At 39.5% G+C, this 21,599-nt stretch overlaps 1 protein-coding gene across 12 annotated transcripts in view; it reads left to right on the top strand.

The window, feature by feature from the left end:
- Positions 1–21,599, top strand: part of ABI1 (abl interactor 1) — an 82,334-nt gene that overhangs the window by 47,462 nt on the left and 13,273 nt on the right. For 8 of the 12 annotated variants that reach the window (XM_082318747.1, XM_082318743.1, XM_082318753.1 and 5 more), the window contains exons 3-7: positions 4,863–5,039; positions 14,974–14,988; positions 15,711–15,811; positions 19,048–19,188; positions 21,404–21,504. In XM_082318747.1, the coding sequence (XP_082174873.1) occupies positions 4,863–5,039; positions 14,974–14,988; positions 15,711–15,811; positions 19,048–19,188; positions 21,404–21,504 (535 nt within the window). The remainder of the gene's footprint in view (positions 1–4,862; positions 5,040–14,973; positions 14,989–15,710; positions 15,812–19,047; positions 19,189–21,403; positions 21,505–21,599) is intronic. The other 4 variants (XM_082318748.1, XM_082318751.1, XM_082318746.1 and 1 more) reach the window with 1 other exon arrangement.

Here is a 21,599-nt window from a genome sequence, read left to right as displayed (position 1 = left end):
AAACTGTTGCTTTAAGTGGCCTGAAAAACTGTCAGTAAAAATGGCGGTGTAATTTTAAGATTTTTTTTTTTTTTGTCTAATGTGTTTTAGATTTTTAAATCAAGGAAATGCCCTTGAAGTGACTTTTCACTCATCCTCAAATTCATGGATGAAAGTGTTAGATTTTTTTTTTTTTTTTTTTTGGCGGGTGGTGATGTATTTTTTCATTTGTAGCTTCCTACACTGTATCCTAGACTCTTTTGCGGGGGGGGGGCTTTGTTTGTCTGCTGTTTTTACCTGATAGCTACCATTTTCACTGCTGAGGTCTGGGCAGCTGTTCTTCTCTCCCCTAACTGTTACTTCACGCTTCCCAAAAGCCTGGCACCTTTTTTCCAGTTTGCTGGTAAGATGGCTGTGCAGCACCACGCAGCGCTTCTCCTGTCCCCTCTGCCAGGGGAGTGAGTGTGCTGTTACAGCTTCATTCTTGAGGAACTGGGGAGGAGCAGAGTAGGAAACCTGAAGTGGAGTTTTCCTGCACAACGCTTCAGGAGTGTCAGTTAATTTAACACAAATCTAAAGGGTATTTGCTTGGTGTAAGTCTGTGCTATTAGTGTAGTGAGTTGTCTTGTCCTTCAGGACAGCCTGAAGTTGGCAGTACCTGGTTAGCTGAGTTGATTTGATAGACCTTTTTTTTTTTCTTTTTTTTCCCCTGCTCTTCACCAGCTGTGCGTGCATTTAGTGAGAGAAGCAGTGGCTGTGTGAGTATCTGGCTCATAAATTTGAGTTGCAGCGGTTCAGGATTAAAAAGATTGTCAAAGCTTGAAGTTGTTTTTCTTTTTTTTTTTTTTTTAAATATCCCTATATAAGCAGGCTTTATTAAAATATTTAGATATCCTCAAATTAGCTTGGCCAAATGTACTGCAGTCTCTATTCCTTGTAAAGTGTTTGTCCTGGGATTGCACACTGTAGCATACGGGTAGAGCGGTATCTGCAGCACAGAAAAAGAAGAGAAAAGAACAACTATTTGCTGTATCATTGCTGTGCTGCACTTGGCCTTGAGGCTACTTCTGAGGAAGCACAGTTAAATTTTAACTCTACATCCTGTTGATCAACTGTTGGTTTTTGTTTTTTTTTTTCATATGGTTTGAAGCAGACAGATAGTGGAGGCAGCTAATCATTAACAGTTCTTTCAACCTCCAAGCTTAATTTTGCTTCTGGGAATAGCTGGCATGGTCCCTAGCACCCAGTTATAATGGCAAAGGGGTTTGTTTGATGGTTTAGTTTAAATTTGCTTCCCAAAGGAAACATGTTGTGCTTTTGGAAGGGCTGTCTTCTCACTCTTCTCCAATTCAGTACAATGCTGGACTTTTTCCTGCTGGATTATGTTGTCTAGGAGTGAGAATCTATTCCCCAAATTTTAAATTATGCTTCATATTTATGTTTCAGCATAGGACATGCATACTTGAATCTGGTCTGACTGTTTGCTAGTGCTTGTTAACCTGTGTTAACCCAAGCCGGTTTGCCATACTTTGCTCCTCTCCATCTTTGATATTTAAAAGTAGGTTTTGTGCGTGAAATCACAAGCTAACTACTGTTCAGCTGTCTTGTTACCATATCAGAGCAGACACTTTCTCATAGCGACAGGTGCCAAGTGTGGCCAGAGCTTTGAGAATGGTCTAGTTTAGCAGTTACCTGGTATATGTGGCTTGTCTCTCTTGGGAATTAACTGTTGTCTAGCTGGATAGCTATGCTATCCTGCTAAAAATTGCATGTATTTTAGGTTTTTCCTCATTTGGAAGTGAAAAACATTGCCTATGACTAAACAATAAACTTCCACATCAACATCAAGCAAATAGATATAAATAAAAATACAAAAATGAACAACTGTTATGTGCTTTGTTTTGCATAATGATCACATAACAATTAATAACATGCAGTCTTTATAGATCTAGAAAAAGTCATTCCTTCTTGAAGAAGCAAGATGCTGTCTAATAGCTGATGGGCAGCATATTGCTCTGGGTGAAGCATATGTTGGGAGCCTTTGCTTTGCATAGGGGCAAAATACCGCCTTGCTTTTCCAGTGCACCAGATGTGGTAAGAGTTGCAATCTCATTTGCTTTGAACAGCAAATTAGTCTCTTGCACAGGCCTGTCTGCATGCCGTTCAAGATTTACATCTGTGCCAGAAATTGCTGGCCCTGCACTGTTATACAGATAGTCTTCTCTTTGCTTGGTTTACATGACTGAAAACCTTGGAAAGACTTTACAAATCACTGCTCAATATTTAATTTTGGATAAACTGTCTGATATAATTAATATATGCTCTTTTCCTGTTCTGAGGGTTTTTTTTTCTGTTAACACGGATTTGTTGCAAGATTACTCAAGTCATTTTCCAAAGCATGTATGGTACAGCATCTGTTCCTGGAATTTCTTATCCTCTGCTCTAGTCATTTATGGAATTTTCATTGTTCATTGCAGGGAGGAAAAGTCAGTCTTCATGGACTACCTGCTAAGAGAAGAATAATCTTTTTGTACTGTGAAGGGCTTTGTTTTGCTTTGTTTCTTTTTTCTTTTGACATCAACGTTAAGAGAACTGTTAGTGTAAAGATGCATTTTTGTCCATCTACTGAACAAAAAATGAATTTATGAGTAACAACAGATTCTGTTTGTGAGAATGAAGTAGAAACATGGATTTATTTCAAGGGGCTTAGTAGTATTTTAAAATACCCTCTTTTAAAACATTGTGTTATGTGCCTTAAATTGACGTTCTCCTCAGCCTCCCATGTTGCTATGTTGTTGACTCTAAATAAAGTTTTTTTCACCTCTGCAGTGTTCATGTATTACAAAATATGAAGAGTTGTGTATTATTAAAGAGTTCTATAAGATAGTTTGAGACCTGGTAGTATCATTGAACAGAAGAGTTCAGGTTGTACAGAGGAATTGGAAGAGAGATGATCTAAGAACATGTAGCACAGCACTTATAATGGTTCTTGATCTTGCTGAAAGCAAGCTGAAAGGCAGAACTAACATGTATATCTTAGTCATTAAAAGGAAAAGAACAAATAATACCTGGAGTTGAAGAAATACGGGTAGTCTTGTTCTTCAGTCTTCGCTCTGTGTCTGTGAAATTGGCTGCCAGTGGGGGTGGGTCAGTGGCTGATATCTGATACTGATGTAGGGGTAAACGCTTGATGTTTAGGATTGTCTCATTTGGAAAGGTGCTTTTTATTCCTGACTTTGGGATTTTTCAGAGCATGAGTATTTAGAACAATAAAGCTTGCTCCAAAGCTTTATTGGGATATTTAATTAACTTATTCCAAATAAGCTAATGCAGACATACACATTTAATGTCTTGCATTGCTCTGGAAAATCACAAATCTTATTTCTATTAAGATTCTGCATGCTTCCAAAGTAAAAGAACCTTTTGCGATGTTACAAGTTGTCTGTTATTTAGCTTTAAGCTGTGAAAACAAGCTTGCTTGATATCACTGCTTTTAGGTGCTTCTCCACTTTTGTTCCCACTTGTAATCTGCAATGCCATCTATCAAAGCTGTTAAGGAGGATTTTATTTCTTTCTGTACTTCGGAGAATTTAAGATTATTTGAGCATGTGCACCAGTTAATGAAAAAAACAGTTCAATTGAAGGCATTTCATAGTGAACTCTGAACACTGAATGCTGGCTTTCCCAGAAATGGCCATTTCCTGGATGCTTACCTTGATTTTTTCATCTTGCCTCGTATAGAAGTAGCGTGAAATATAAAATAATTTTGTGCTTCATCTTTGACTCTGCTTCACTGAACAAAACCTCGCACATCACAATATCCACTTTAGATTGGGCCATTTCTAGAGACATACCTAAACGAGTACTGATGGACGAGGATTGTTCTTTCTTTCTGAACCTTGACTCTCTGTTGCTATGACAGTCTCTCCAGGAGGAATTGATGCTTACAGGCTGAGAATTATTTTCCTTAGTGGAAAAAGTGGTGGCTTGATAGGTTTTGTTCAGAGTCACTTAGAGTGGTGTTTTTTGTCAGATGCCGTCTCCTGCAATGAGATCCTGAGGTTCTAGTAGGTACTTAAACCAGTAAATTCAATCCCTGAAACTTGAAATAGGCTTCCTAGAAGTGAGACTTCCTGTGGCATCTGGTGCTTGATTTGTACTTGTTCGCCTTCAGCTAGGGTTTAAGTGGTGGTTATAGTGCATGTAGAATCATGTGTCTGTTATGTGAAGCTTAGTTTGATCCTTCACGAACTGCTGGAGTGACCTTTCTTTGTCTCTTTAGGTATTTCCTAATAAAATGATGAAGCTCAGCATATTTTTATATTCTTTTACTTGCATCGTTAAGACTCTGTTTTATTCTTTTAGTAAAGCTGCTATAAACAGTATGTCTGAAACTAGCCTCAGTGCTGAAATTAGTCCTTCTCTATGCAGACTCTTACTCTGATATGCACTGATGGCTTTGCTGAAAGAAATCACCGCACAGACTTCCCAAGCTTAGTCCCCCTCTGGGGCTGCGGGAAAATTGCTTAGCTTGTCTGTCCTGGTTTCCCAGCTGTGGAGTTGGAGTAATTTATTATTAGTGTCAGTCATAAGAACATTGAGGGTTAATCTGCGAGTACTGTATCTACATAGTGTCTTTGGAGTGTCAAAGCAGCAATATATAATTTTAATTTTATTATTAATATTGGTTATTTCATTAAAGTGTAATTTTCAAACAATGTTCATGTAGATTAAACTCATTTCGTCAATAAACTGGCATCCTTCCTGCAGTGTTAACTCGGTTCAGACTCTTTGTCTTACAGTGAAGCCTGAACATGTGGATACCTCTGTAAAGAAAACAGCAAATGCCTAAAGAAACCCATACTTTCTTGTTTTTAATCTAGACTGTGGACATCCATAAAGAAAAGGTCGCTCGCAGAGAGATAGGCATTTTGACGACCAATAAGAACACATCGAGAACTCACAAAATTATAGCGCCAGCGAACATGGAACGTCCTGTAAGGTATATTCGAAAACCTATAGACTACACGGTGCTGGATGATGTTGGCCATGGCGTAAAGGTAAGAATACCTGGACACTTGAGGACTCCAAGTAACACAGACCAGGACATAGGGTCGGAGTAGAATATTACTGACATTAAAATGTTTAGTTCATTTATGGTAGGAGGAATATGGGTTTGATATGCTCCCACATACAAACATTTCAATAAGGAAATGGATTGTTTTACAGTGAGGATTTTTTGAGCAATGTTTGCCGTAATATTGTGACTGTCAGTGATAGTCGCAGTGTCTGGAAATAATGGCTCATGATCTTAGGTTAATGACTTGTCAAAAAGCCATGACTGACTTAAAATTATCACTCCTTCCTCCTCTGATTAAATTGTCTCTGCCACTCCCTTTATTTCTTTTGTTATTGACAAAAATTAAGTCATCTGTTACAGGGAGACTGGCGGGTGGGGTGGGGTTTTTTGTTGGGGTTTTTTGGAGGGTGGTCAGGAGAAAGGGGGTCAGCTAGTTGGCATTTAAATCTCGGTGACATCTGATGTCTCACTTCCACTTGTGCTTTCAGACAACCTCATTTTCCTTTTCTCTAAATAAAAGCCATCATAAATTAATGTCTACCTCTCTTGAAATGGTCATAGTTGAAGTGAATTAGTATAACACCCTTTGCTCCCTGGACATCTTTTTACAAAAAATAGCTTTGTATTCCCCTAGAGCAGGCCTTCCAGGTATATTCACTTCACAACAATCTTCCCTTGAATGGCATTAAAAAGCTTTTATTCAACACCCGTGTATCCTCTAAAGCTTCATGTGCTCTGGTCAGTCAGTTGTGCAGCTAGATCAGCCCATCATGTGCCCTTTGAATTACCAAGCTCTTGAGGAACAGATCTTTCAGAATCACTTGACACAAGAGTGCCAGGGTACCTCCTGCTTTGTAGTAACCTTTTGAAAGCTTAGAGGAGTCTTAATTCCAGCACAAGTTAGAAAGCAGTTCTATACCAGGACAGCTCTAGGCTATGAATTAACATAGTGACTTTGGACTACCTGATTTTTTCATTTTGTTTGTAGCTAAACCTGTAACTCTTAGGGTTTTACACTACTAATTTAAGCCAGGATAGACCAAGCACAATCCTATGTAGAAGCCTGAAAGACATGCCCTGAATTGCTGTAAAATAGAAACACTGGGGTCAGAGAAATTGATAATTTTTCAGTACAGTCTCTGCATTCAAGGAGAGAGCTCAATGAATAGAGAATACAGAAATCCACAAATTCAATGTCAGTATATTGGTTTCTGCATTTAAGTGCTCCAGGGATCAAGTGCTGTAGAAGACTTTTTAAAGGTAGAATAATTACTGTTAGTCTCTGAAGTTAATGCTTTGCTGAACTACTTGTATTGTGCAGGCTCAAAACAGATTGCTTGATCCATAAACAGTGAAATTGTTAAGGTGTAGCGCTTGCATTTTTCCAATATGACTGTTTGCTTTTAGGGGTACTGGTGTCTTTATTTTTATTGACCCCCTATTGTTTAGAGAGTGGAAATGAGGTGCTGTTAGGGAACATTCTGAATAAAGGGTTTTTTAACTGTTAGTGGCTTAATTCTGTATTAAAAACTTGGTCTGTTCAGAGGTAAAATAGCTTCCAGTAATAACCAAATTAGCAACTTATTATAATCAGCTACAAATTATATCTTGCTATTGTTTCTTTATTGAGTGATTTGCCTAAGTCTGTTTTATGACTGTGGAAGGCATGAAACGCTTAGTAGAAAAATGATGCTGGTATTTTCTATGTAGACTTGTTACACAAATGAAATGAACTGCCAGCCAGGCCTCAGGTGTATAGTTCAAGATGGCTGTCATGCATTTGACACCTTCACCAGTGTTGAAATTCACTGGACACGCTGTTGAGAAGAGTGGGCTGAGGTAGTGGATAACATAATTACACGTTTTTAGCCTTCATATGACTGGGATTCCGAGAGTGTGACACGGATCATAGCTCTGATGGAAGTAGCTTATGTTGTCTGCAAACCTAGATGTAGCTAGTGCTGTTACAAGAAAATCAAACCAAAACAACATAAGAAACTGGATCATGTCCTGTTGGAAGTCAGCACAAATAACTGATGATGCTGAGAATCTGAGTTGTCTCTTGAACATACAAATTAGGGGGAAGCATACAATAAATTGAATTACAAACTTTGTCTTGTCCAGAATGGTCTTAGAAAATGCTTCAGACTCGGTTAAGTCTTATTTTCTCGACCAAAGATTTCACCCCAAGTTGGACAGCAACATGTCCGATAAGGCCTTAGAAACCATGTTTTACTAGAGGAAAAGAAGTTTGAGTTCTGCCTAGAGCAATTGTCAATTTGACTAACTTGCAGGTCCTTGAATGTCTTCTGCTGTGGCAACTGTCAATAAAATACAGTACAACACACACATTGACATTTAAGTATTAAGTAAAAATTATGCAACACTTTGAAATCTGTAGATGACAATTTATTGCTGTTAATGGGACTCTATGTTATATTCTGGTGCAGGATTTGATAAAGAAACAGAAAGGAAGAATACAGGGAAGAGAAATCAAAGATACAGGCTGGATTATAGCCTCTTGCTGCTTTAATTTATTTCATGAAATACTGATCCTAGGAAAAATGTCATTGAAATACGCAGTGTATTTTAAGGGGTGATACTGAATTGATTTATATAAAAAGTGTAAATAAAAATACTGTCTCATAGAACTTAAAAAAAAAAAAGGGTAAATACTGTCTTTCACTGTACATCTTCCATCTGAGCAAATGCAGAAACATTTTCTATGCATACTCATAGCTCATTTTCTTTGCGTGTGTCTCTGATGCTTCTCATGGCTGTGTAGAGGGGATGCAAAAGCAGATGCCTATGTTTGGGGCATGGAGAGGGGCTTGGAGAGGGGCTCTACGTGCCCCCTCTGTCTCACATGTATGCAGCAATTTTTGTGGGGGCAGGTGATGAGGGTGTGTGTGGCAGTGATGGTAAGCAGCTGCTCTTGATAGCAGGCTTCCTCCCTGATGGGAGACACCTCCTTGGAAGGCAGTGCTGTTTCCTCCTCCAGCAGCTTCTTGGTAGAAAAGCTTTTGTAGAGCACCCTAGCATCACAGAGGTGCTTTCGCCTTCATCCTGAAAGCTCCATGGCAGCCCCAAGCTGCCTCAGCTGCTCCATTCCCTGCCCCTTCCCTTTGCAGGGGCAGATAAACACGAAGTCTCCAAAAGTAGTAAAGTTGTCTTTTTTTATATACATGCCTATGAAGCCAAAGCTAGCATCAGTCAAAATCAGGAGGGCTTTTAAAGTTGGTTTGCTACTGAGAAGGCTTTCCCTTGCAACACAAATATTATGTGTAGATGGCTCCAAGAAACACACAGGCAAGCATTTTTGCCGGTCTGTTAAGTAGTTGTTCAGCTGTCACCCGCTGGGGATAGGGGAATGTAGCTGAAGTCATTCTTGGTAAATAAGAGTAACTGTCGTGATGTGAGAGCCTACCTTCCTGTGTAGAGCTTGGTTTAAAATTATTAGGCAGAGGCTACTTTAACATTTCCTTCCTTCTCTTCCCTTTCTTTTGTGAAAGGAAAAAAAAAAAAAAAAGTAGTGTGCCAGCAAATAAATAGGTCAAATACAATTACTCATACAGAAAATCCTCAGTTTAAGAGGGGGGAGAAGGAGGAGGAAGCTTGGAAGCTGCCTTAAAAGCCCTGAAGTTGGCCTTTGAATTTATTATAATCTTCTTTTTTCAAATAGGAGCCAGGTGGAATTGCAGCAATTTGTAAAATGGCAGCTAAGTAGGAAATGGAAATGATGCCTTATGGTAAAGGCAGATAAAATGTTGAATACATGCTAAATTGAAATGCCTAATAGCTGTAATTGGATTGAGTTTGTTTTATGGAACTAATAGTTCTTCAAAACCAAAGTTGAATTGTATATGAAGATCGATCACTTTTCAGCTTTGTTTTAAGAAAAAATTCGGAATTTCATCACTGTAAAATACTTGCATTTCAGTGCATTAAGACTGTAAGAAGCTTTCTAGCCCAGGAAGTCAAACAGGAGTTAAGCATTCAGAAATCTTTCTCAAGCAAATGGAAGCTGGAAGGACTCCTTAAAGCAGGGATTGGGCTAAAACTTTGCAAATGCTAAGCTTAGAGAAGAGAGCCTTGCTCTCACCCTTACACTTCTCAACCTGCCCTACTCACCTGCAGTCCTCATGCTTACATCTGTGTCAGTGTAAAACAAAAATGCAGATGAGGTGCTGATGGGACAGTGGAAGGCTACCTAATCATGCCTGCTTCCCCTTTAGGATAAGACCTTTTATGCATTAGCCACTTGAGTATTAACTTTTAAATAATTCACTGTAATAAAAACAAAGTGAGCCAGGGATCCTGAACCTGAGCCTCTGCTGCCTTTGTCCCTGTATTAGCCTCTGCCAGACACTCACACTTCAAAGGATGTCATTTTGCCCGTTTCATTAATGTCACATCATCCCACTGGGGTCATGGCCAAACAGTAAATATTGCTGTAGGGTAAAGAATGCTTCTCTGAGGGGAAAAAGTAACTCTTCCTGTTGCCAACTCTAATGACTCTTGTGAGTGTTGACACTGTGCTTTTCATAGGGCACTTGCTAGTGGAAATTCAGAAGTGCACATCGTGTCATCTGATACAATGCAGGTTTCAAGCCTTTCTGCTTGGAAAGAAAACTCAAAACTATGATGTCTCTTTATTTTCTGATTTTGAAAAGAAATTTTTTTTACGTTAATCTTATTTTATTGTAGCTAGATTCAAAGTTACCAACTCAAAGAATTCAAAAAGCTTGAAGTATTTAAAGGCAGGAATCTAGGTATCTTTCTCTGAACAAGACTGCTGAGTGCTGAGGGAACAGTATTAAGTTTGTCTATCATCCACAAGCAGGGTTTTGTATGTTGAGAGCAGTTTAATATGTAAAAACATTTTAAGGTCAAATGTGACTTGAAAATTTTTGCCTGCTCAGTTTGGAAACATAAAAAAGAAGATATATGTGGTTACCGTTAACAGAAGACTATGTAATTACTAGGTTGCAAGTAATAGTGGGAGAGTTTATAGTTAAAAGATGAAGGTAAAATTTCACTGAAGAGAGACTTTTTTACTCAGGTTCAATTTTGAAAGAAAAATTGATTTGGAACCTAAATTTTCTCAAAATAATCTGCCTTACGATAGACTATAAGGAAATAGAGAACAAAAAAAGGCTTCTGACGCTTTCTGATAAGGAAATTGAGACACAGGAATGATTTCTTTAAAACTGCAGAGAACTACTGGCAGAAGTGTGTTACCCTGAGTGTCTGACACCCACGTACAGTCTGCCTTCTGAAAAACATCTTTGATTACACATTCTCCCTAAGTCCGTATCTTGATTTCTGTAAGGAAACCATGTTCTAGACTTGGTGCTTTATGTTGGTATCCTTTCCTCAGCCATCCCATACCTTCATGTACAAGTACCCTTCCAGCTGCTTTTCCTGCTCTGACTGTGTCATCTTGTGGTACTCCAAAACTGCTCCACCGATGAGACAGGAGGCAATCTTGTGCAAAAATCTATGACGATGCCTGTGGGGCAACTGAATTGCCTAGCTGCAGATACATAATAGCCCTTCAAAAGGTCTTATGGCCAGCTGCCTTTCTGTAGGGATGTCTCAGGTAATTCCTCCTTGACTAATAAAGGAAATACCTTTTTAAGTAAAAGGGGAGGTTGACTAAAGAGTCATCAAAAGCAATCATGTTTTTTTCTATTGCGGTTGATGACTCTGATTACTGGTCAAAGGTAACGGATCTAAGGGTGGTTATTGCTTTTACAGAGCATACATACTAAAATTCTGAAGTTTGCCAGACACTTCCTATTAATGCAGATTAGACTGGCAGTTTTTAAACCTTTGTTTTTATTGATCAGCATTTATATTGGATGATCTTTAATGACGGCTTTCAGTGATCGTAGGTATGGCAGGATATGGAGTGAAATTGGCTCTCTAAATTCAGGAGTTGGAGCAATAGTGAGCAACATACAGCAGGGGAAGTACAACTCACCTGCACAGGGATTTGAAATTCCTGCACTCTGAAATTGGAGAGTTCATAGCTGAACTATGCAGGAGAAACTTGCTGGATGTCAGTGTGATAAGGATTTTGCTCCTGCGTGCAAGTGGCCTTTTGTATTTCTGTGCTTATAGATACATTTGCTCATATAAATGTGTGCAGTGTCCCTAGCCGTAGTTTTCCAAACACACTTTATAACTCAATAGCTTTCTGGTTCCCTGAATCATGACTAATGTTCCCCCATGACTTGTTACTTGGCATGGAAACTATTAAAAACAGCTAGATGGCTGCCTCCTGAGGCCAGCCAGCAGAGTCCCTCAAATGTATGGACATCCTTTGGCTAGATACTTCTGATTGCCTCCCACTCTACCCTTTCATGCCGTTCTTGGTCGTGTCCCTTTGGCGGCCTCAGTTACAGAAATGGAATACCTTTGTCGACAGGTATTTTTGTACTGTTTAGGCTACCATAACTGAGCACGCTGGAATTGCCGAAATAGTTGCCTTAAGCAAGTAAGTCTCTTACTTGGTACTCACAGTCAATGCTTGACTGTCCCAAAACATTGCTTGTCCTGTCCAAACCCACAGCTAAAGTTCTCAGTCCAGGTGCTCTGGATTCCTGGCATCAGTTACAGAAGCAACCTCACTTTTGGCTTTGATAAATGCCTTGCATGGCTGTTGCAAACACCTGTTCTGCCCATTGCCTTAACTGCATTACTCCTTTCCAGCCCACTGCTGGCTCTCAGTCCTTGGCCAGCCTTCTCTCCCACACTGTCAAAACTCTGCAGATGTGCCACTGCCTTAGCTGTCATCTTTTGGAAACACAGCAAGGTTGACTCCTATTTCTTGAACCTGAGACCGATTTCTTTCTCTTAATTTTGTCACAACCCTTAAAACTTCAACCAGGACTGCCACATGCTTGGTGGGTTTTCCCTGGAAAGGCAAAATGGTTCTGCTTGCTTCTTTAAAACATCTCTCTTCTATGACGCTTGCAAGAAACCCCAACCAATACTGCTGCTTACCATGCTGTCTTGTTTCTGGGAACATCCTGATCTGTTTAGTTCTTTGCCTTGGCATCACAAACATCCCTAGCAAGCCTACACACTGTGTTTTTGTTCTGATGTGTACGTCATCCAGGATGCTGGTATCTGGCTGAAAACCATCTCCTGTGTGTACAGTAATACAACTAACAGGAGGAGAAGGGAATCGTGTTCCTTAGAGCTTCTGCGGGAGTTCTCAGTGCTGCTCTTCATTTGACTAAGTTTTTTTCCTTTTGCACCTCCTATCTCTTACTTTATAGATCCCTCTCAGAACAGTCTCTTCCCTCTTCAAGCTGTGAACCTTATGCACGCTGCTGCTTCTCTTCCTCATGCCCTGCGCTTGCTTCCTTCCTTCCTGACTCCGACCTTCTCAGTGCTGATCAGGCAGTTGGTGATGGTCATGTTCTGCCAACTGGCTGGCTGGCCTAGAAGCATTTGTAGAGAGATGCTTGAACCTACATTAAACATGTACCTGCTTTTCCTTTTGGTTTTCTGCTGTCTTTTTTCCCATTTTTCTTAAAATCATAATGAGTCTAGACCCTGCTGCCTAAACTGTTCCCAGTTCCAAGCGATATTTTTAATTGCTTAGAAAGCACTACATTTGATTTTCAGACCAAGAAATGCAGCAAGGTTGACCTCATAAGCTCAGCCAATAAATAGAAGAAAATGTCTCCTCCTAATTAATTAGCTTATTAACCATGATTAAATAGCCATATGGTTTATCTTGCTTCGATTAATTTGCTTTCCTCCCTTATTTTTGACTTTTGGATCAGGAGTTCCTCCCCCATAAGAATCCCTGTTCCCTTTGTGTTCCTTCCTTCTGTGTTTTCCTGCCCTTATGACTCTTGTTTATATTGACAGCAGCGGAAAGGACACATAGAGAGCTTTCTACCTCTAGAAAGCAGTATGACAACAGTTACTAATCCTTCTGCACAATAAAGAAGTGTGTGTATCTGTCTGTATATTGTTTAACTGGTAGCAAAAGAGATGAAGCTCACCTGATGTAGAGGCAGAGATAGGAATAAAGGTCAAGAGCTGTTGGACTTCAGATACATGGTTAGTATGTTAAACAGTATTTAGCAGTAGAAAGGTTTGAAATAAGATGAAGGTTCCTGAATCATTGCTAGATGTTGATATTCATATTGTCGCTGCAGCGGAGGCAGAATGTAACAGTGATTAAAGAGGAGGTGGAAAGACTCACCATAAGTGCTGAGTGACACTGCATAAGGGAAGGAAAGAGAGGAAGCTTTTTGGTTTTATATTTTTGAGGCAGGCAAATTTAGTAGTAAAGGCTGGGTAAGAAACCATGCCACCCTTCCTTTTAAGCCTTTAAAAGGTTTCTATCTATGGCTGCTGAGGAAGGACAGGGCCAAGAGGTTCACTTTTTGGTCTCTTTTAACAAATTCCTTGTATTACGCCATTGCCCTTGGCAACTGGTGAAGTAAGGGGAAGGGTCACATGTTCCTGTGAGAGGGGATAGCAAATTTCATTACTAGAAGCCTGTTTTAAAAATATACTTGGGAGACTATGCTGGCATCCTGGAAACCGAGCCTTCGTGTTTATCCACAAAATAAGCATGTAGGGACAGAAGCGGTTTAAATGCCTTAATTCTGCTACTCTGCTGATGAACCTCTGCCTAGACTGGGAGTGAACAGGATGACCTTCAAATTCACTTACCCCAGCTAAACTTTTTCATTTGAATTTTTGGAGTGGGTTTTGTGTTTCTGTTCTTGTAATATGAATAACTTAAGGGCAGTGGCTTTCAACCTCTCTTGATTTGTAAATCCCAGCTGTTTTTCAGTGGTTTTGCAGACCCTGTCAGAAATCTCACATACGCACATTGCCATATAGCATGTTTTAATTATTTTTTTCTCAGTTCATGGATGCCTTTAAACTGGTCTATGTTTCTTGGAGGAGGAGGAGGAGGTGCAAACTGCAGTTTGAAAAGCTGTGCATTAGGAGGCTTGTTCTGGAAATGACAGTTTATTTCCAAACAACCTCAAAAATAGTATTGGGATTATTTTAAGTTTTGGGGGTTTATGTTTGCTTGGTTTTTTTAAATCAGTGAAACTAACCCTTTTCCCCATTCAAAAACATGAGTCCTCCCCCCCAAATAAAATTAGAGAACTCAGCTTGAATTTATTTAAAATTTTGCATTCAATTTCCTTATGGGGCCAAGTTTTCATAATTCTTTTTTTCCTCTGCAATCACGAGGGCTGTAAAAGTGATACAGTGGAGTCATATAATGACTTGATTTAAGAGCTAAAATTTCAGAATAACAATCTTTAGAGTACTGCCAACACAGTTTTGAGCAGCCAGCGCTGTGCTGGCTTGAATCAGATTTCAATCAATAAACCAGAGGTGAAAGGAGCTGCTGCTCATCCTGTTTGAGAGCTCCCTTTTCTTTATTTACCATTCAATGCAGCAGCTAGGATTTCTTCAAAACACATGAAGGTTAAGTGTCAAAGCAACAGGCAAGTCTATTCTGCACCGTATAGCTGAAACTGTGGTTTTGTGAACGAATTCTTAAGTGCATGTTGCCACTGAAATAGCATTGATTTGGGTTTGGAGTTGAATGGTCAGCAAAGAGCTTTTCAACCCTTTACCGCCCATGAGAAGCCTGGCAAACAAATCTGGCAAAGCTTAGCTAAACTTAATTTTGACACAAGTGTTTTTCCTGTGGTCACTTAGTCAGACACAGAACTTCCAATGACTAAGTGAGCCAGTAAAATCTCTGTTAGTGTACTGGGATGTAGCTAATTATCAGTAGACACAAATGATCTTTTTTTAAAATGTGATTATCTGTAGTTTAACCTGTCCTATCAGTTGTGATGGATCTGCCATTAATTTCTACCTTTTTCCCCCCTTTTTTTGCCAACGTTAAGTGGCTAAAAGCCAAGGTAAGAAGTGTTATTTCTCCTTTGACCCACAGTACCTCATGTGACTGATAGTAGAGGCTGCAGAGCCATTAAAACTGAAAACTAGCGCTCTCTTACGCTCTCCTCTGCTTTCCATAGGATATTTAGATTAAACATGCTATACTTGATTTTTTTATTTACAGCGTTTAGTGTGTGTCAATGTATCTGCGATACATTGACATCTGCATTTATACATAGATACATTAATTTCTCTAACCCGTGTAGTGCTTTGCTCTGAATTCAGTAGATGCCTTGATTCCCTTCACTGACATTTTTTTGCAGGAGACTTCCCAGACAACCTGAATGACTCTGCTAGTCAAATAGCAGGGGCAAATTGAGAAATTCTGGGCCCATGCTGACTGTATTGTACTGTCAGTGTTAAAGTTTGATTTAAATTATTAACAGCCGAATGGAGATGAACACAAATGTGGCTTCCCTTTAAAGAGGATATAAGAGATTTGTGCATGAACCTGTCAATTGCCTACCTTTCTGATGTCTTTTGTAAATTAATAGCAAAAATAACATTAAGCTTGTATTTAGACTCTTTGTATTTACTGGTGTCTGTCTTGTGTGTAGCTGAAAACTTGCTGTTTGACAGCTGTCTGGGAATTCTCACTTCATATTCTTACACTTAAAAAAAAAAAAGCTGTCAATAATAGAGCTGCTCTGTTATAAAAATAAAATCATGTTTTGCCTTATTTCAGCATGGAAATAACCAGCCTGCAAGAACTGGCACCTTGTCAAGAACAAATCCGCCTACACAAAAACCACCAAGTCCTCCCATGTCAGGCCGGGGAACTCTGGGGTAAGAATGAAGACTGCTTGGTCCTGCCTGTGTAATAGAAGGTTTTAATTGTGCCAGTGTTGGTGTTTCTTAAATACGTGGATACATGGCAATTCTGATTGCATTTAGCGAAAAACACAATTACCTTTTCTGGATAAACTCTTTCAGCTCCTCTGACTCTTATTTTCATTATGACCTTTTGGAAAAAATGTTTTTTCATGGGGGATGGATTCATTATAGATATGGGTAAATGAGAAGGCTATTGTTATTCCTGATTTTTGGAGAGAAATCCTTAGTGACACCAAAGAATATCAATAAGGTTTTAACTTCAGTAGGGGAAAGACTTCATTGTTAAAGTTTTTGTCTACTCATTTCTCAGTATTATAAGAGGTATGAAATGGCTGTTGGTGCCGTATTTGTTGCATTATCTAAGCAAAATTTGTGGCATTGTGAACACATGGGCAACACTGGTTCTCGCAGGCTTGTGCATTTTTATTTTTATGCTTAAATGAGGAAGGATTTTGCTATTCCTGAGTCCTACTGTGACCAGAGTTCCCTGACATAGCATCTGTTTTGCTGCTGTGGACCTGTGGGGAGTGAAATCTGCTTATCTTGATGTGCCAGCAAGTAGTTGTTGCTTAGGGACCAAAACATTAATACTTGAGAAGCTCAGAGCACATGCCATATGGTTTTGTCTGTGCAATATCTTCCAAAAGACATCCTAAACAGGACCTTTGCCTATTTGTCACTCTCAGTCTTTCCTTTATGCTGGGGGAGGACTGAGGCACTGTAAAGCTGGCTGGCATGGTTGTGTTGGCTTCAGGTATGTTGTCTGGGAGATGTGGTGAGCTGGAAAAATGACGAATAATGAGACAGAACAGGATGGGGATCAGGAGCAATGGTCAAGGAAAATCAAGGAGCAGCGACTCCTTTTGTCAAAGACTGATTTTTAATCCTAATTTGATGCTTTGTTGCTTCAGGAGGGCAGTGTTTGTTGTTTATTTTGCAGAGAAATTACCCTAGAGGTTTCCCCAGCATGTTTTGTGAAAATTCCCATTGCTCAAGGGCATGCAATCAGTATTCCAATTGTCTCTCTTATCCCAGCAGAGAAAGAGTTGTTTATAAGCGCTGGAAAGCTGCATAGCGCTTTCATGTCCTCCTGGACGTTTTCTAGTGAAACAGCAGCGTTGATGTGCTGGTGAGCTGCCTCTCTCTAACGCTCCCCCCTGAACAAGCCAGAGCTGTTTGGTTGCCTTAGCTGATGCCTGATAAGGATTAATCAGCTGAACGTCATTTCCAGATGAGCTTGACAAGAGGCAGCAGTTGGCTGAGGGGGAGGAATAATGTGGGTTCGTAACAGATTTCTATCTGCCCTTCTTGTTCAGGAAGTACAGCTCTTGTCTTGAGCAGCCGTGTTCTGCCAAAGCATAAAATATAGGCGTGACTGTTTCCCTAATATATGCAGAAAAAATTGCTAGAAACCACAAGGATACTACTCTTCTCCCTTTGATCCAGAAGACAGAGATAAGTGTGTAAAATCAGAATGAGCTTGGTGTGTAACGCAGACCTTTAAGTACGTGCTGCCTATTGTGCAGCTTGTCCCTCCAAGGCAGGACTACCTAAACGAGTATGGTGGGGAGGGAGTCCTGCACAGAAATCGCTCAGGCTGAAAAGGGAAAGGGACTGGAAGGAAGCAGGAAAGAGTGTTCTCCTCCTTTGAGTAAGGCTGGCAGAAAAGCAGAGGGAAGGATTGGACTTGAGTGATGGAAAGAAATTGGTTTTTACGTCTCTGGCACTTAGGAGTTTGAGTTCTTCAATGAAGCTGAGAAGAGCAAAGGAGAAACTGAGGCATGGCTGAACCCGAGGATGTAGTCAGGGTTTGTTTTTGACAGTATTTTTAAATTGTACAGGCAAAATAAATAGTCCTACAGAGCTGTGTAGTAGTTCCTATCGCCAGCCAGTTCCAAGGTATAGAATATTTTAAAACATTAGTTTTCAAGGTTATTTCTGTTGGAAGCACATTTAAAATCTTCCCTGTTTATCATTTTATTTGGCAATATTTAGAGCTCTCTCTCTTACAACTGGAATACAAAGTTTCTTTATTTTTCCCACGACTGATCTCTTTTGGCAGATCTATAGGTGGTGGCAGTCTGCATATTAAAATCATCTGAGTTCTTTATATAGACAAACTAATTTACAAACACCACAGTGCATGCAAACAATTATAGTATTTCTGCTTTTCTTTTTGAGGGGTTTTAATAATAAAACGTTATAGTTTAAAATCTAGTACTGTTGCATTCCATATTGTAAAAAAGGAAGTCAAGAAGTTTCTTAAAATACCAGGAAGCTGTATAACTTACCAACTCAGTTATAACCAGTAATTGCACAAGCGATTAAATGCCAGTAGTTTAGTATTTTTGTTTTTGCTTAGCTGGTGCATTGCCAAATTCCATGGCTTGCAAGGGATCTCTTCGTTACTGGTGAGAACTGAAGAGCTCTGCAATTCAGTACAATAAACGAACTGTTCTTAAGGCAGTAATGCATCTGGTAGATAGAGCTCGAAAGATCTGTGTCATATTTCTGACTTGATGCAGTCTGCTAGGTGACCTTGGAAGTCTCTGGGCTTCACTTTCTTGGGCCGCAAAATGGAGACAATGAAGCTCATCTGTGAAGCACTTTAAGATCTGCTTAAGCGATATGAGATTGCTTGATTATTGTGTGAAACAATGCTACTAGGAAGAGCACTGGTGATTGCAAATGTTACTTGTTCTGTGAATCTTTCAGCCTTACTCCTGTCTTAATGAGTTGAATACCTTTAGCCAAGAAGGCTTTTAGGACAGTTAAGCATTTGGAGGGGAGGGGAAGGGGGGAAAGAGGAAATTGTTACGGTGGAAGAGTTTGTCATGTGCAGTGTGCTGAAAGGTAACCCCAGAATGCTACGCAGCGGTAACTATTGTATGTTATGTAGTTCAAAGAATATACTTTGGGTGGTAAATCTAGTTTAGGCTTTTTTAATCAGTTTATGTGCTTAGGCTAACTTTTATGGATCTATCTACATAAGAGCACTTCAGAGAGTTGAATGTGACCTGTCTACCCTGCCCAGTGGAATCTGTTTAATATACTGTAATGTGGGTCACTGTGCAGTGATCTCTCATGAAAACTTAAGAAAACAAATGGCTTCACTACCTCATTCATTTATCCTTTTGATCTTCTGATCCTTTATCTTTCTGTCTTCAAATCTTTTTTTCCTTGACCAGACGAAATACTCCTTACAAAACCCTGGAGCCAGTCAAACCGCCAACGGTCCCCAATGATTACATGACCAGTCCTGCCAGACTGGGCAGTCAGCACAGTCCAGGAAGGACAGCTTCCTTGAACCAGAGACCAAGAACACACAGGTAGAGCATCTTCTCACTGTAACTCTTTCCTGCCTGGCATGCTGATGCTTACTAGAGTCACAGAAAAGCTTTGAAGCTTTGTGCCTGTTGGCTTTTTGTTGAAAAAAAGGTGAGTTATTCTACCACTCTGCATTAACAGAACTTCGCTGTATTGTTGACTTCTCTAACACATAGAAGTGTCTTCATACTCTATAGAAGCTTCATTGTATCTGGCAACTTACTTTGATAACCACAGGCCTCGTTTCATATAATCAATTTATTTAATTCTATGGTATTTGTTTCCCAAGAATAAGCAAAACTTCAAAATTTATGCAGTTGCAAGGTAGGGTAGTGATGGGTCCTAATGGGTTTAAAGCTGCATTATTAACCTTAGCCTAAAATGCACTTAGGCTTTTTTTTTCTGTTTTCAAGACCGCTAATTGCAAAGGGAAGTTTCTGTTGATTAGAAACACTGTGATGAAGGTAGTCTGAAAGACCTGATTGCTTTCTTTTGGCTAAAACTTGATGCTCGTAATCAGTGCTAGCATGATAGAAGTAGAAAATAAAACCTATTCACAGGGCAGATATTGGCATCAGCCGGTTGTTTCCACACGCTTAAGGGCTTTGATGAAAGATTAGTGTGTATTTTGGGTGAGAAGGGTGTTCTGAGTGCACCTTGTTTGTTTTTTTTTTTAATGTAATTTTTTTCTCAAATTGCAAGGTTAGATCTTTCTCTGAGCCTCTTGAGTGAGTTCAGTTTTTTCAATTTGATTTTTGTCATTTCACACTGTAGGGAAAAACAGATGAAAGAATTCAATGTAGTTAGAAGTAAAATGTTGGCTTGTTTTTTAGAGAGCTTCTTTCTTAATTTTCTTTTTTTAAACTTCCCAGTTAAACACAGTAGGTCACTAATGGGGATTGAGTATTTTGGACAGAGTTGATCATTAAATACTGTCAGAATGAAATAACTTATAAATCTGGCTGCAATGAAGATCTTGTTAATCTGTTTAGCTGGCTACTGTGAATGGTCCCTACTCTTGTCTCAGAAGATCTTTTATGTAGACTGCAGTTAGAAATTCAGCCGCAACCATGGTGACAAGATCAAGGTCTTCAGCAGACATAACACTAATTTTGAAGAAATTATTTTGGCTTCCATTTCAGATCACTGATTTTCTTTTTTGTAACAGTGTTATTTTCTTAAGATATATTTGAATGATTTGCACTTGACTCGTGACAGCACTGATTTGTAGCTACCCAGCAATGGTAAATAAACTATAACATCACTGACTACCGAGTACTCTTTAATTAGCATGGATGGGTTAAAGTGGTGTTTTGGCTTCAAAACATCTTGACTACTTAGTTCCCCCTATATTATCCATTTAATTCATGTAAATTCAAGCCTTGGCCTAAGGAGTGCTCTTGGATAAGAATAAGGACAGATTCTGCCTGAATCTTGATTCTTTTTCAGCTCCCTCAATGAAAAGAAGTGAGTGTTATGGCCTCCAAAGGCATGTGTAGAAATGTTATACAGTAGTTCACTAGAAGTACGTTCTGTAAAAATCTGTGTTGCTGGCCTTAATTTGTATACCATATAACAGTACTTAGACAAATTGTTACCTGGCTGTACTGTTGCCTTTCAGACTATCTTAGAAACAAAATTTTAATACACAAAAAGCGTATACATGGGCTGGGGGGAGTGTTAGATATACAGAAAATTATCCACACCATACCCCACCCCACACCCCACCCCAATTGGTTTATCATGGCTATTCTCAGTTAAAAAGTTCTCAGTCTAAACTTCTGTTCTGAGTAGAGGAAATGTTCCTTCAGCCGACAGCATAAATAATCTTAAATAATTATTTATAGTTTAGGCATGAACTCTTCCAGCCCCAGCTTATTACTTTCAATTATTACAAGGCCTCTGAACTATTCCTGCAGTTGTTACTCCACTGCCTAGAACTAGTACGGTTGCTTACCTTTTTATTTTTTAAAGCATTTAATTAGACATTTTACACATAGTGATGTTTATCAGCTTAGCTAATTCCATTTATTAGGAGTGTAATGCATCCAGACTTGATTAGCTGTATGCAATTGAGGGTAGAAATAGAGGCATTTTATAGGGGATTTTTCAACAATCTATAATTGAATTAGGCTAGCAGAGCTCGCACAAGAAGTGTGACTGTTGATAGGCCTTTGTAGGAGATGCTGTGCTGATACTTGTGTTTTTCTTTCATAGCGGTAGTAGTGGAGGAAGTGGCAGTCGAGAGAATAGTGGAAGCAGCAGTATTGGCATTCCCATTGCCGTGCCTACACCTTCACCGCCAACCATTGGACCAGGTATGTGGGACTCTTCCCATGTTAACTTAAGGCTGTAACGTCAGTCGCTTGTGTTTGCAGAGGGGTTTTGACTGAATAAGATGCGGTAGAAACTG

The sequence above is a fragment of the Platalea leucorodia genome (genome assembly GCF_965183815.1).
Source record: "Platalea leucorodia genome assembly, chromosome: 1".
NCBI lineage: Eukaryota > Metazoa > Chordata > Aves > Pelecaniformes > Threskiornithidae > Platalea > Platalea leucorodia.
This window is presented reverse-complemented; position numbering and strand designations above follow the sequence as displayed.